The following is a 16,186-nucleotide window of genomic DNA, read 5'->3' on the forward strand; positions in this document are numbered from 1 at the left end:
CACATCATTCCGACTAGCAGCAGGATTAGGATGGTCAGCAGTATGAGTAGTATTGGCAGAATGGTTGGCCAGATCTGACTGTAGATGACTGCTGGTGAGTTGAGCAAACAGTGGAAGTTGAGTGGTAGTTGGTGATGAAGAAACAAGTAGTTTTGAGAGCGGAGAGTCCAGCAGATACTCTGGCAGTCTTGATTTAGAAGTGACTCGAACAGGAGCCATGATATCAGCAACAATCTGATGGGAAAACTGGTTGAATTGCTGCAGATTCAACCATGGCTAGAATACAGCGCAGACCCTAAATTTGGGGTCCAAAGACTCGGCTGCTGACTTGCTGTCAAATCGACAATTGAAATCTTTGCTGCTATTCATCATGCTGTCGTCTTTGGTTTCTGCTTCTTTGCTACGCACTCGATCTGTTGTGCATTCAACTGCGTTTTTACGCTCAAGTCACCACAGTGCTTCTGCTACTTGTCTTTCTATCGGAATTCGTCGTGAAGGAAAGAACAGATGGGAGCGACGAGTACCGCTGATGCCTGAGCAAGTGTTGCATCTGACTAAAGATATTGGTGCAAAAGTCTATCTGCAACCTAGCACCAAGCGAGTTATTTCTGATGATAAATACAGAGAGGTTCATGCACATTGCTGTCAAGATTGGCGCTTCATGTCAAGCGTATTAACCAATTTACACTGCCTTTTAATTCTCAATCATCTTAGGCTGGTGCCATTGTTCAAGATGATCTATCCAAAGCCGACATCATTCTTGGTGTCAAAGAGGTTCCCATTGCCCAACTCATTCCTAAAAAGACGTACATTTACTTTTCCCATACACACAAGGCTCAGAAATACAACATGCCGATGCTCAGAAGCGTCCTTGAAAAAAAGATCCGTTTGGTGGATTATGAACTCATGACCAACGAACAAGGCGCTCGTCTTGTCCAATTTAGTCGCTTCGCTGGCTATGCTGGTCTGTCTGCTGCGTTTCAAAATTCAATCGCATTCTGTACATGAATTGGCTTCTCATCTAATGCTTCTGTTTTCTTAATGTTTCATTTTATAGGAATGATTGATACTCTCTACGCTGTTGGTCATCGTCTTCTTGGTCTTGGATTCGGCACTCCATTTTTGGTAAATTTTGATCGTGTGTGTATTGTCAGCACAAGGCTTTAATACATTTGTATATCATAGAGTATGGGCATGTCGTATCAGTATAGATCTCTTGAAGATGGTCGCAAGGACGTGGCTGATACTGGCGCTGCCATCAAAAATCTGGGTCTTCCAAAGCAACTTGGACCCATGGTGTTTGCCTTTATTGGCGACGGAAATGTTGTTCAAGGAGCTCTCCATGTGTTTGAAAAGCTTCCACATGAATGGGTTTCTGCAAACGATCTTGCCAATCTTGCTACATCCACAGATTTTGATACAAACAAGGTTTATGCTTGCAAGATTCTTCCAGAAGACTATTTGGTTCGCAAGGATGGTGGAAAGTTTGTGCGCAAAGATTATTTTGAGCACCCCGATGACTTTAAATCTATATTTCACGAAAAAATTGCACCCCACGTTAGTGTCATTGTCAATGGAATGTTTTGGACAGAGAAATATCCTCGACTGATGACTATCGATCAAACTGAGCAGTTGGCTGTTGAAAATAACTTGCGTCTACTTACTCTGGCCGATATTTCTTGTGACATCAATGGTCCATTTGAATTCATGAGTGAAGCTTCCACCATTGACGCTCCTACCTTTATGTATGATCCAATCAGCAAGTCCACCCATCACAATGCCGAGGGCCGTGGAATCCAAATCATGTCCATTGATAATCTTCCTACCGAGCTGCCTTTGGAATCCAGTGAATACTTTAGCAAGTCACTTATCCCTTTTGTTTCGGAATTGGCCAAAGGTAACACTGAGCACCCAGTAATTCAGCGCGCTTCAATTACTACTTTGAATGGTGATCTCGTTGATCGTCACCAACATCTTTTAAATCATCTTCCTGAACATGGCCATACTGGTTCTGTCAAAATTTCTGGCACCAAGCGTGTTCTTTTACTTGGATCTGGATTTGTTGCTGGCCCACTTGTGGACTACTTATTGCGTACTCCTGGAACACATGTGACTATTGCCAGCAATTCCAAAAGCGAAGCTACAAGACTTGCCGATGGTCGTAGTGCAACAACAGTTGTTCCACTGAATGTTTCTGATCAGACTGAGCTTTCTAGTTTAGTGGATGCTCACGATGTTGTTGTCAGTTTTGTTCCAGCCACCCTCCATCCCATTATTGCTGAGCAGTGTTTGCGACACAAAAAACATCTAGTCACTGCCAGCTATATCTCACCAGCCATGAAAGCGTTTGACCAACGTGCAAAGGATGCAGGTCTTGCATTTGTCAATGAAGTGGGTCTTGATCCTGGAATTGATCATCTTACTGCTTGCCAGCTTTTTAATCAAGTGAAATCTGCTGGTGGCCGGATCACCTCGTTCGTGTCATGGTGCGGTGGTCTTCCAGCCCCAGAAGCCTCCAACAATCCTCTTGGCTACAAATTCAGCTGGAGTCCAAAGGGAGTTCTTCTTGCAGGGCTTAATTCAGCCAAATTCAAGATGGACGGCAAGGTGCACAACATTCCTGGATCAGAGTTGATGAAGAATGTTTTTAATGTACCCATTTTCAAGGGCTTTGCATTTGAAGGAGTTGCCAATCGCGACTCGCTGGTTTATACTGATTTATACAATCTGGGTGATTTGGAAGATCTAGACTCAATGTTTAGAGGTACTTTGAGATACAAGGGATATGCAGAGATCATGGGTGCGTTTAACCAGCTAGGACTTTTGGATACAACCTTACGGCCTGAGCTTTCTACTGGTATTTCCTGGGTGTGTCTTTTGTTTCATCATGTGTTTATGGATCAAATTGCCTATTCGTTTTTATTATTTTATGCTTGTCTAATGTTGATACTGCAATCATAAATGCTTGATTACTTAGGGAGAGTTACTGAAACAGTTGGTTGGATCGAATATTGAAACTGATCTGGCAAAAAAACTTGCACTCAATCCATCCAACCCAATGGAGGCTGCCAAGCTTGATCGTGTTGTTGCTGCACTAAAATGGCTTGGAATCACCTCGGAAACTCAAGGTGCAGAAAAGGGCGATTCCATTCTCGACAGCTTATGTGCTCTTCTTCAGCGCAAGCTAGTTTATACTCCAGGCGAACGTGATATGGTCGCCATGCACCACGTATTTGGTATCCAGCACGGAAATGGCAAAAAGGAAACTCGAACATCTACCATGATTGCGTATGGTGAAACCAATGGGTACTCTGCCATGGCCAAGACTGTTGGCTTGCCTGCTGCTATTGCCACTGAAATGATTCTTGATGGTAGGTGTAGTGTTGATGAAGGACTAGATCAAGTTGTAAATGGTACTAATTGATGTTTTGCACGGGTATTTTTGATAGGATCGCTTAAACGCCGTGGCGTGATTGCACCCATGTCTTTAGACATATACGAGCCTATGCTAAAGAAGCTTGAACGCGAAGGTGTGAGATTCACAGAACAAACTTTGTAATGTTAAATGGGATCCTGAGCCAATGGAAAATGCATATTGTTTTGGTTTAAAGTGATATCAATACATTCTTTTAGTTGAAACACATTTTTTTTGGCCATTACTAAACATGACTCAATTCACAACGTGAACATACATAAAAATGAAGGTCTTGTATTCGTAAAAAGAATCTTTGATCAAACTATTCTAACAACTACTCGACAAACCATACCGCCGCGTCACAGGACCTTATGCTGACGAACATACTCTTCAGTCTCGATAAATGACTCTAAATCTCCAATATCCAATCTTCCAGAAATCCGAAAAGCAAAAGTTGGATGCTGATAAATCAACCATCCAATGAACTTGCCACTCGCATCAATACGATCCAACAGCGTCCCTTTTGTGATGGCTTTCACAGTATCTGATTGGAATACCTTGGCCGCATCATCAAAGAAAGTTGGAAGGAGAGCTAAAGCAGGCTGAGAGAGAAAATACAAGCAAGGGCAAGCCAATCTTGACTTGGTTTCGGACGGATGAGGTTTTTCAATAAACCCAGTCACTCGCAAGGAGTGTGAAGAGCCTTGATCAACGCATTCAGGTTTGACCACCTCAAGTATACCTGTTTTGAGAGTTTCTGATTCATGGGCGACCGGATAGCACATTACCATGGAAGCGGGTAATCCGCGCATTCCAGCTTGAACAAAGTCGTCAAAGTTGAAGTCAGCCAGTGGAAGAGTATCTCCTGCAATAACCACCAAAGGCTTTGATCCCAACTGCAGTTTCTCGACAGCCAAAGCTATATCTTTCACTGCACCCAGTCGAGTTTCATTGCTCACTGTACCATCGTTGATAATATGTGCAAGAGGCAGTCCTCGATCCAAAGCCCATTGATGAAATTGGGGATAAAAGTGGTCATTGCATACGATGTAGACGTTGGATGGTGGCGGTCTATTTTGTGCATGGAGTGTTGCATAGGGTATAGATGATGAATGCGACTGTAGTTTATGTATCCAGTGATCGAGGACAGGAACGTTCGTGACTGGCAAGAGTGCTTTTGGAGTATCTAACAAGTGGACATACTGACTCGATGGAAGATGGTTTTGAATATCTCTTGCAAGCCTGGTTCCGTATCCAGCTGCTAAAAACAGGATATTGAACGGATAGTCTGTCATTAAAAGTGCCCTTTATACACTCGCAGTACTATCGTTGCAATGGCCATATGGTCGATACTTGCCAGCCAATTCAAACCAATTCAATTATCACGTGATATCACATGCTTTAGCAGTGTTGCTTGTGTTTGAACTCGACCAACTTTGAAGTTGTATTCCACTAGCAACTCGGATGGACAACTTAACCGATGATCTTGATCCATTCGATGTCAGCCAACTATTTGTAAAACTCCTCAAGGGTAGTTTGTCGGCCTCAAACATCCACAAAGTCTCTTTGTTTGCCTACCGGTTCCGTGTTCACCATCTCATTCTCTTTGAAGACTTGATTACTGTAATGGGAGAGGTATTTCATTGGTTTGTTGAATTTATCTTTGTTCTATTTAAAGTCTTTTTGGTATATTTCAAACAGCGACTGCATGAAGAGTCTTGGCTATTTGTGAATTTATGGCTGTCGATGGCTTTGTTCTGGTCGCTTCAGTCATTATGAGCCGGCACTTGTTTTCTTAGGAAACTAGCCGGCCTTGTCGCCAGTTGCTCAAATCCCAAACACTGTTTCAATTCAGCCTTTAAAGGCTTTATAGTTTTATTAAAGCATATAAACAGATTACTCATTCTTGCATTATATATTCTGACACATTCAAACTGTAAATGCGTTCAACATCCGTTAAATTTCATGATAGTCGACACTATTGAGTCGGCTGAATCTATTCTATGTCGTAGATGCCCTCTGCAAACAAAGTATCAAGTTTCAGTTTACTGGATATGTTGAACTCACAAGACTTTACCACAAAAAACTCGTTGAATGCGTGGTCGATTGCGTGCGATCAAAGGATGGGTCTTTAGCAAGAAAACCTCACCGAGAAGGTGTTGCTAATGTCGGAAACGTTCGAAAGGTACTAAGCTACTGGCGAGGAAAAGATATTATTGCTGCTGATCAGTATGCCCAGTTGGATGGGTTTTTGTCTAGCTGGATGGACAAGTCTATAGAGTATGCATTTGTTTTGAAGGCGATTTCATCTTGATATGTCTACTGATTTTTTACATTTGCGATATTGCTTTAAATAGCTCCGAAACAATCTCACAGCAGGCAAAAGATGCTATACTAAGGAGAATGGAAGAAGATAGGGAAAGGGTATGTTGTCTGACTTTACTTTTGTATCGACATCCAATAAAACAATGGATCTAGGTGCCTTGTTGATATTTTAATTTACCTGTTATATTACTTGATCTATAGCAAAAAAAATCTCGCGAGGAAACGTGGCTACGACCTATTTTGGACACTCTAGATGGCGCTCCTCCAGATATAGATCCCGAGTTTTTGCAAGCATGGGGAAAGCCTCATTCTGTAACCGAGGCAGATATTTCTGCAATGAAGACGTATCGTGAACGCATAGACACTTCAGTAGAGGAGAGACTACCTCTTTCGAAACCTGCGTCGCCCATGTCTATAAAACCAATCTCTCAATCGTCCAATCAATCTTATTTAAAAGATCAATCGCGATCTGTATACCAATCACATACCGACTCTGCGCTCTCTTCGCAAGCATCTATCCCATCACATGTTCGTCCAATTCCACAGCAGTTTTATCAGGGAATACAACCCACACTTCGACCCGGCCAACCTCTTCCACAGCGCCCTCCATTTCAACAACATTCACAAAAACTTCATCCACATACTTTATACAATCAATCGCACAGTCCAATTCGACATACCAATGCACTGTTTTACAATGGTCAAGGTTCATCTAGTCATAATCCTGCTCATAGCTACACTAATTCTGGATCCATCTCTCGTCGACTATCTGGATCTCCACCAAATATACCGAATTCCATGTATCCCCCATCTGTTATTCCACCAGTACATGTTACAACGTTCACGTCTGGCGGATTTCGCCCCAAAAACGGTCATTTCCCCCAGCTATCACCTCAGATCTCAGTGAACAACCTTCATCCACATCCACATCCGCATCTGCTGCCTTTACAGTCTGCTCATCAATCACAACAGCAACGCATTTTGCTTACACAACAAAAACAGCATAATCTACCTAGTAATTCATATTCCAGTAGCAATTTACAACATCACCAACGGTTTCAAACACAGCAACATCCACATAGTCAACCATTACAACTACCTGTCCAACCACCTCCACCTCATCATCAGCAACTCTACCAAAATCCTACAACTATACAAGGCACTTCCCAAAGGCATTCATTTCCTACACAATCCAGTTCAGGATATAACAGCTCGTCATATACAAATCCTCGTGATGACCAACGAAAGTTTTCTCAGCATACTAACCGGCGCTAAATCTGTCTACTCTAGCTCCTATAACAAGTTTTGGTTAGACATGCGCTAATAGTCGTCAAGTATAAATTTAATTTAGTAAAAGGTTTAAACGCTTAATGAATGTTCCTTATGGACTATGTAGTAACTACTTTTTAGTGTGCTGAAAAAACGTTATTTTGGTAAAATCTATACTGAAAAACGGTTTTATTTTGACTATTATTCAATGCTACATAGCATACTTGAAAATTGTTTTATTCAAATGTCAAAATGGTGTGTTATTTTGGATAATGATGATATGCAACGTCCTCCACTATTTTCAAGAGTGAAAATGAGTATAAGCTTGGAATACTCGATCCGAATAATATTCATTTTCTATCTAATGGATTGATTGTAGTCACTGTTGATCAATACATTGACAGTCTCGACATCAACATTGTCATTCATGTCAAGTTGTGCGTGATTGCTAATATTACACCACAACAATACTGTCAACTTTCGAGTCCTGTGATACACCGTTTCAACTATGACCGGATCGATGTTGATCACTTGTCAATACACAAACCAGTTGTATAATCGTACAACTGTTGGTTAACCAATGTTTGACTGTCGATATTTGAATCATGAATATTGTTCAACATAATCATCGCTAACATTGTCGTTTGATTTCCTTGTTTTGTGAATAATCATCGCAATGTCATTTGTTCAGTTGTTGTTGGTTTATTGAAACCATGTCATAATTCTTGAATACGATTGTAAAACAAAGCATTTGCGGTTAAACAACACCCTTGGAGGGTGTGCTTTTCAATATACCTGATCAAAGGGTCGTAAAAGCATAATCTAATCGGCATGATCATCAAATCGATCAATATGATATTATGAATAGGGAGCAGCATACTATGGTTTGATAGTGGCCCATTACAAGCGATCAAGTAACCCTGTATAACTGGTTAACCTATAAGGGTTAGGGTTGGCTTAATATACAAAACATACAAATACAATCGATTACATTCAATTTTATAATCGACATCAGTTTCAACACTCTGCTTGTGCTAATTGTTTAAACTCATTTATCGCCCCAATGAAATTCAGCATTTTATTCGTACTGAGCGCGGTAGCAACTGCCAATGCAGTACTGATATCGGCTGGTAGCGATCGTTCAACCCATGCATCAAGCACTTCAAGCCAAGTGTCAGGTTCAACCAATGAACCTAATCCAAGCACTTCCGGACAAGACTGGCAAGTAATGAGTATAATTAATTCAAATACTCCTGAAGAAGACCAACAACAACCAATTGATCAACCCAGTCCAAATACTGCCAGTCAAGACCAGCAGCAGACAATGATTGTAGCTGGTCCAAGTACTTTTAAACAAAGTCGGAAACGTCCAATTGATCAGCCCAGTCCAAATACTTCTGAAGAAGAACTGCAAGATCCGACATACCAACCCGGCCCGAGTGCTTCAAAACGAGGTCGAAAATGGCCAATTGACAAAGGTGAACCTGCAAATACTAGTTCAAATCAGGAAACTGTACTAAACGAACAAGATCAGGAAACTGTACTAAACGAACAAGATCAGGAAACTGTACTAAACGAACAAGATCAGGAAACCCTTGATTACATAAAGGAAACGCTTAAAGAAATACTAAAGAAAAAAGAACAAGCCCATTTTAATTATGCAATCTTTAAAGCCAAACAAAAGTTAGCATTAGCCGAGAGCAAAAATATGCCCAAGCCAGAGTACACCCCAGAAGCTGAAAAGGACTTGAAACAAAAGTACACTGTAATAAGAAAACAAGCAGAGCATATGAGACGAAGACTAAAAAAGTTTATGGCAAAGCATGGTTTGAAATTTGAAGAGCCGAATTTGGATTGATGATTTGTTAATGAATTTGATTTTGAATCAATTTAAACTTTCTAATGTATTGGTGTTTACCGAGTATCGTGAATGGGTCAACAATCATATCATTGATTGTATACTGTGTTGGGTATTGGATTGTTGATTGATACATTGACACGGCTTGTTACATATACATCAATAACCTGATAACAACCAGTGTTGATTGTAACTACCAGTCATACTTGCAATCACTTGTCAGTTGCATGATACCACCGACTGACCATGTCGTACATTGTACAACAAACGGAGTAATACACTTGTTGAAAGTCGGATGTAGATTGCGTCATCAACCGGTTCGATATTGATCAATTAGTGTTGTATTGTATGAGTTTGGAATGTAATATATGCAGTGTGGTATTGATGGTGTCGTATTGACATCCGTATTGTACTTTATTCCTGGAAAGCACTGTGACTGGAGAACAGACAGTGAGTTGGATTGTGTTATTCGACACTTGTAATCGGTTGATGTAGTTTATGAGGAGTTGAGACCAGGAAACATGATTTTAACTGGTCAAGGGAATATCAAATTGATCAACTTTGGCAAGACGCAGATCAAGACTTGCGTCACGAATTGATGGTTTATCAATCAAGCAGAATCCAAGACTTGCTCAAGACTTGTCCAGTAAAAACAAAACCATACTGACCTTTTATTGACTACCCATTGACTACTCACAAAATCAAATGCTTGCAAATCTGATGTTCAAATCTTTATATTTCTGATATGAGTTTCATTCCCCTTGAACAGTTTAAATTCAACGTCATGCTCATTCATATTCCATACATATGACAGACACGTCAACAATGTTAATGGCAACTTTATGAATATCAAAATGGATTGTTTTGAACAAGCTGGTCAACTTTTTTGTTGCTCCAGTCGCAGGCTTTACATCCAAACTATTGTAATGTTTCAACAACTCGGACAGGTTTTTACAATTGTATTGCACTGTAGTATGATCAGTGTTTTTAATATTAGTTTTTGATAAATCATTGTACACCCATGTGTTTGCAGGGATTGGTGAATGTTTAGTAGTTTAATCAAACCATATTTTTGATGGTTTAATGTAAGATACTTTTTCCAGATGCGTGTGTATGTTTTGGGTTATTGTATGAGCAAACATGTCTATTGGGCATTCTGCATCAAATGATTTCAAATACTTGTTAGTAGTATATATTGGGCACCGACTGATACCAGTTTTATCAACCAGTGTTTACAGCCAAACTATGTCCAAAGTTGCCAAAAAACATCAAATTATCGGAGATGAGGAAAATTGTCAAATCTTTAAAATAAAGTACCAGCTTGTTTATTAGTTTAAAATTTCAGGATCTTTTTGTGCCAGATTCATACTTTCTGCTTTAACTAGAATACACTGTCTTTATGATAGACGACGGCAGTTACAAATTAATCGCACCATCCCTTTATGAAAACAACTTTGACTTTATCCAACTCTTCACCGAGTCTCCAACCAAAATCTGTTAACATGCCTGGTGCCGATGGTTCGGCTACCTTGAAAGTTGAGCGTTTCTTTTGGTCAGCAACAAAGATAATTTCCAAGCATGTAATCTCAAACGATTGAGGCGATTGGCATAGCATCAGCAAAAAACTGTGGAAATACTCGATTTTGAATGAATGTGTGTTGCCATCAGTTACTTGAACGAATCTAACCAACCCTTTTCCTTTCTCCAAGAAAATAGCATCAAATCCTCCCTGGTTCCATTTGTTTGGCTTAAACCAAACACCATTATTTTCTGGTAGAGCAGGAAAAGCATTGATATCCAGAGTTTTGACATTGGATGCTGGCCAAGTTTGAAATTCGTTATCGTTTTCGTCAAACAATTTTACTCCGTCGTAATAAAGACTGGCAAAGAACCACATTTCCAACATCCAACCATTCATAGAAGGATTTCCATCATGCCGAGTAGCTTTGACCAATTTACGAATCAGGTCTGGTCCTGCCTTGATGGCCAACATAACCCCGGAAAATCGACTGACAATAGATGTTTTTCGAGGGAACACATCATTCTCTACTAAACTTGAACTGAAGAGACGATCCACGACATTATTAGACTGATCGCCTATTGTGCCTTTGACGTATGGAAAAATATCATTGACAAAAGTGATTGATCCATATGTTTGTTGGATCACATCTTTGGTCGCAAAAAGAAACATACATCTGGCAGAAGCACCCGCAAAGTATAGTTTAGAACGGACCAAGTCTTCACGAGACGAATCAATCTGTAAATCAGAATCCAAAACAGCCTTGACATGGTTAAAGAATTCGTCATTTTGAACAGCATGAATATACTCTTCTTCCTTCCAAGAATAGACGTTGAATTGTTTGATATTCAACAGCATATCTTCCTCCAACTTTGCTTTGTAACGTGAGGACATTGAACAAACGACAACCAATCTTCTTTTTTCTCAGTCTTCTTCGAGCCATGAATAGCAAGCTTGCTGTACATCAATGTGTTTTTGTCCATTTGAAGTGTATCCATCAATAAACACAATGTGTTGTTTTGATTCATCTACTTTATGCAAAATATCAAAAAAATTGTCGATATTGCTGTCGTAGATTTCCTGGGATTTCTTTGAATCGCCCTCCAAACGAACACATACTGGATAACAATCTATGTACAAATGAATCCAAGTAACAACCCAGTCATTTTTGTCCAGAGTTGAGGCAAATTCCAGAGCAGTAGTCGACTTGCCAGTTCCTGGTGGTCCTAGAATCCAACCAAGAACCCCATTATCAATGACTTTTTCCCGTAAAAAACTGAATTGCTCATGAAAAGTTGGACGGCAATAAAGAATGAGTTTTTCAGTAGATAGGCCAGTCTTGGCCAAGTAATTTGTGTCAAGTTTGAAAATGGTCAAATTTGGGTCGTATGAAAGTTGAGCAAGTGTTGATACTTTCTCCCATTCACTTGTTCTTCTTTTCTTGTATCCTGCTGTTAAAGTAGAACCTGCGGCAGAAAGGTAAGTTTGAGTAGGCTGTCTTGAAGGTGGAGGGAAACAACCAATAACAGCACAAGAACCATCTTGAGTAAAGTATTCTTGAGGAAGAGAGTCGAGTAAAGTCCAGGTGTTGATTAGTTGGTTTTTGTTGGTGTTGGTGTAGAGTTGGAGTTGAGGAGCATCAATGTCAGCCATAGCAGGACCATACTCAGACTTGATAGCATCCTGAACGTCACTCAGGTCTTCAAAGTCAGTCACATCGATTTCAGTAGAAATAGTGTCGTATTCAACATTGAGGTATCGTTTTGGCATTTTATGAAAAGAAAAAGAGTAAAAAAGCAATTTATTTGTCAAATTGTAAAACAAAAATCGACTTTTTAATCGAGTCAAAATAACAAAATTTTGGGATATTTCAAGACAATTCACACGATTTAAATATTTGAAAATTAGTCAAATTTACACCAGAATTAATGTCTCATTAATGTGAGACATTACTAGTGTGAGAGTGTTGACTTGCATTGTGTGAGACATTAGTAGTGTGTGAATGTGAGACATTTCTGAATAGTTTAACAATCAAAAACCCTCAACAATGACGTTTGAACTGGAATTCACATGACTTTCTTGGTTTCTTCCATTTTATGAACACTCACTCACTTGTTAATAAATGACGTAATCGAATATTGATTCATTCCTTTACATCCTTGATCAACTGCAACACACTTGACAATAATGTCGGCTATCAGTGCCGTCATATGTTCACGATCCTCACAAGTAATATGAACTCAATTGGAAACGTTGTCACTAGCTCATTTGGTCAGTTGCAGAGTCAAACCAATGACATTGTTGTCATGATGACCAAACACGACAATGTCATTCGATCATTACTGGGACAGATCTTGGTCAAACTGGACTCTGGTTGCTCACCAACACGTGTAGTTGTTATACCAGTTGTGGTATTCGAAACCATTTCCACGACTGTGAACATTACCGCAACAGTGACTGTGTTTTGTCCACAAAGTCAATTCAAGTTGTTTATATGCGACAACAGCACGTTGCACACACACGCAGACTGTCGATACGGAATGTCAAGCAACAATCGACTTATTCCGTAATCGTGCAATTGTTGACATAAATGCCATTGCGGTCAATGCTGTATCGACTGGTGTCGAACCTTGAATGAATGCTGCAACTCGCATTTGTTTATTGTGCTTTGCATCGAATGCGATGTGCACACTCAATAAACTTTGTGGTATTCTGGTCACATTCCGTATCAATCTGCAACGGATTACCAACATCCATACAATCAACAACACGATCAGATTATTAGTACATCAATCTATTGCTGTCAAACTTGTAGTCATGACCCAACTCGGTACAAATCAGGTCAAGTTTGATCCAGAAACTCCAACAAAAACCATCAACCCGACCACTGAGCTGGCTGCTCGTCAACGGTTTGCTGATTATGTGGGTTTACTGTTGATGGGTAAGCGTGTAAACTGTCGTACATGCAATTTATACTGCGAGTTGATGGTCAAGTCTGACAATCTGCATTCATGAACTTGTGTGCAAGCAGTGTTTTGTTGGATCTCAAACATCCTGCAACTCGCACAGTTGTTTGCACAGTTGCTCGCCTATCAATCCAACTGGATCTGCAACTCTGTCAAGCAAATCCGTAGTGCAACCTGCTGATGTTGATGTGACTACAATAAACACGAAACTCACCAAAATAACACTTGCTGATCTGACAGGTCAATGAGTGACACTCTAACCATTAATACCAAACAAACAACGTTTTGAATCAACAATCAACTGTCATGACAATGGGTAACATTCGTGGTCATTTGGCATTCATCTCAAACCATCACATCAAACACATTTCCAAAATCGATTGCTGGACAACTCAACTCGGTGCACGAGTCCGCATTACTGTGCCAGAGTCATGTTCCGCACACACTATCCATCAACTCTGTCACCAATCATCCATACAACAACTGACATACACAAAAACTGTCAACGCAGGCATCCAACGACATCCTCACTGTGTGTTCCACCACTTCCTAATTGTTGTCAAATATTGTCAGTCAATGTGTCAAACATTGCCAGCAAACACTCACTACTTTGACATATATTCAGCCAAACCGACTATGTGGATTATCCGAGACTTGCATTGCAACGGACAGTTTCAAGCACACAGTGTGTGGTTTCAATGTATTGCAACACTCGGCAACTGTTCCCGAACATCGAGACACCATTCGGTATTGACAAATGGTTTGGATTTACAAAATGACTGTTTATGGCACCATAATTGTCGCAAACATTCCAAACTTTACACCTGACTGTGTTTGGACTGTTGGCTGTGTACATTGGACACTCGGCTGCATGCGACTATCAAACGCGAAATGTCTTGTCTGCCATTCAACATGTCCTGTCAGCAGTTATTCCGTTTGACGATCACTCATCAGTGCTACTGTTTGCAGATTGGAACACTGAATATGTGTCATTACAACGCATCATACACGCATGAATACTGCGTTTGACTGTCATGCAGTATGCTGGCAATACTCCGACAGTAACATCACTCGAGTGAGCAGGACTGCATGTCATTGACACTCTATCAATCACTTTGTGTGTGACGAGACTGAACAAACACTTGTAGAATCTGCTTGTGTAGACATGAACATTGCGGTTGTTGACGATGTGTCATTTACACTTGCATCCGCACTAATACACATGCACCAACTCATTCAGTCCATTCCACTCATCCAACTGACATATCACAACTCTGCATATATGCCTATGATCGGATTGCAATGTTCACGATTGGTGGAATATATGCAGCGTTTGATGGATCATACACGGACACACACGAGCTATGCATTCAGTTATTGGATGCTGCCAATGCAACAGTGAATGACTGTCAACTGCACGCACATGCACATACTGCTCGGGAACATAAACGTCGACTGTATCGCTCAATCAAACGGACAACTTGACATGGTAACACTGGAATATCGATGTACATTACAGCAAGTATCCGTGACAATCACAATGAACTCTGTCGCAGCCAACTAGGTGCATTTTGGGACAAACACAATGCAACAATCCAGCGACTTGAATGCGCCAATGAACATATGATCTGGATCAAGTTTGCTGACACATTTGACCAGGCAGTATTGATGATCGTTTTGATATGACATTTGCAGCAGCTCGAGTCATGCCTGGTGGTGCAACACACACAACAGCCATCACTCCATTTCATTTCATTCCATTCCACTATACGATGTGATGTGATGCCAATCGTATCATTCAGTATAGCAGTGATAATATTTTTGGCATACCGAGTAATCACTACTTGTGTCTTGCTATGGACGATAGTGGACATTTACTTGACTTGCAGTAATGTCAGTACTTGCATATACGTGATTCACTTCCACCATACAAACTGTTTCCAATTCGTGACGATGCCACTGATCTCGACTCGGATATATCTTGAAATCGACTAGCTGATGCAATACAGCAGCTGGTCCACACCAGACACCTGAAAAACAACAGGATATTGGTCACATTCTACCGAGTCGCATTATATACACCTGATGCTACACCTGATGAACCACCCAATTTATTTGCTCGTGTCCTGCTACACACAGTTCAGTCAATATGTTGACGGCCACTATGCAACCTGATGGCAGTCTGCATACACTGTACCGATTGTGCTGATTGCATATATCGACAATAATAACGGCGATCACATTGATACAAATGACAAACGCGGTATTACACTGATTGATGTGTGTCATAAACTGGTATGCAAGGTCTTGTAAACACACATTGATGGATCGTGGTGTTCAACAAACTCGTCACCACTGAGCATGGTCGATTTCAAACCAAACAAGTGTGTTGTGCAGGTTGGTTCACTAGTTGATATTGTTCAACAACGGCAGTGCGTGCAGTTCAATATTATTGTTGTGTTGATTGACATTCAAAATGCATTCGACACTGTCACGGTTGGTGCCTTGATATGATAACTGCAGCACATGTGATTGATACTACGCACACTGGTCTTGTTAACAGCGCTGCACACATGCTCATCAGCTCATGCTCAAACTGGATCATTGGTTTCTAACCCATTTCCAATTGGACATGGAGTCCGGCTGTAATGTCCACTGTCGGATTGTTGTTCAACATGTTCATCAACAACATACACGATGATATCAACCGATTGTCATTGCATGAGTATTGTGTAAATCACCATCAATGTGAGGGTTCATGTATGCCGACAATATCGTGATATTTGTTGACTCTGATCAGTCACTCCAATTGGCATCTGGTGTACTTGCACAAT

General features: G+C 40.5%; 5 protein-coding genes across 5 annotated transcripts; 4 read left to right on the top strand and 1 right to left on the bottom strand.

Moving 5' to 3' along the window:
* Nucleotides 1-370: 370 nt before the first annotated feature.
* On the top strand, nt 371-4,744 carry BATDEDRAFT_85108 (uncharacterized protein; the record flags this gene model as incomplete). Its single annotated transcript, XM_006676085.1, has 6 exons — nt 371-628; nt 715-964; nt 1,058-1,125; nt 1,186-2,868; nt 2,978-3,371; nt 3,450-4,744. 6 exons carry the CDS (start codon nt 371-373, stop codon nt 3,557-3,559), a joined length of 2,763 nt encoding a protein of 920 aa, XP_006676148.1. The 3' UTR covers nt 3,560-4,744.
* Nucleotides 4,745-4,879: 135 nt separating this feature from the next.
* On the top strand, nt 4,880-7,015 carry BATDEDRAFT_86013 (uncharacterized protein; the record flags this gene model as incomplete). Its single annotated transcript, XM_006676086.1, has 4 exons — nt 4,880-5,050; nt 5,388-5,695; nt 5,773-5,839; nt 5,942-7,015. 4 exons carry the CDS (start codon nt 4,880-4,882, stop codon nt 7,013-7,015), a joined length of 1,620 nt encoding a protein of 539 aa, XP_006676149.1.
* A 1,222-nt stretch (nt 7,016-8,237) lies between these two features.
* Nucleotides 8,238-8,867, top strand: BATDEDRAFT_86014 (uncharacterized protein; the record flags this gene model as incomplete). Its single annotated transcript, XM_006676087.1, has 1 exon — nt 8,238-8,867. One exon carries the CDS (start codon nt 8,238-8,240, stop codon nt 8,865-8,867), a length of 630 nt encoding a protein of 209 aa, XP_006676150.1.
* Nucleotides 8,868-10,290: 1,423 nt separating this feature from the next.
* BATDEDRAFT_22414 (uncharacterized protein) lies at nt 10,291-12,156 on the bottom strand (the record flags this gene model as incomplete). The annotated part of the gene is made up of 2 exons (XM_006675499.1): nt 10,291-11,202; nt 11,350-12,156. 2 exons carry the CDS (start codon nt 12,154-12,156, stop codon nt 10,291-10,293), a joined length of 1,719 nt encoding a protein of 572 aa, XP_006675562.1.
* A 722-nt stretch (nt 12,157-12,878) lies between these two features.
* BATDEDRAFT_31262 (uncharacterized protein) lies at nt 12,879-13,617 on the top strand. Its single transcript, XM_006675589.1, has one exon. It carries the CDS (start codon nt 13,021-13,023, stop codon nt 13,399-13,401), a length of 381 nt encoding a protein of 126 aa, XP_006675652.1. The 5' UTR covers nt 12,879-13,020; the 3' UTR covers nt 13,402-13,617.
* Nucleotides 13,618-16,186: the final 2,569 nt, after the last annotated feature.

This window comes from Batrachochytrium dendrobatidis (assembly GCF_000203795.2).
Source record: "Batrachochytrium dendrobatidis JAM81 unplaced genomic scaffold BATDEscaffold_1, whole genome shotgun sequence".
In the NCBI taxonomy this organism is placed as follows: Eukaryota; Fungi; Chytridiomycota; class Chytridiomycetes; order Rhizophydiales; genus Batrachochytrium; species Batrachochytrium dendrobatidis.

Excerpts from the sequence above, each read along its gene's own strand:
- BATDEDRAFT_31262 (XM_006675589.1), top strand. The coding sequence starts at position 13,021 with ATGAATGCTGCAACTCGCATTTGTTTATTGTGCTTTGCATCGAATGCG.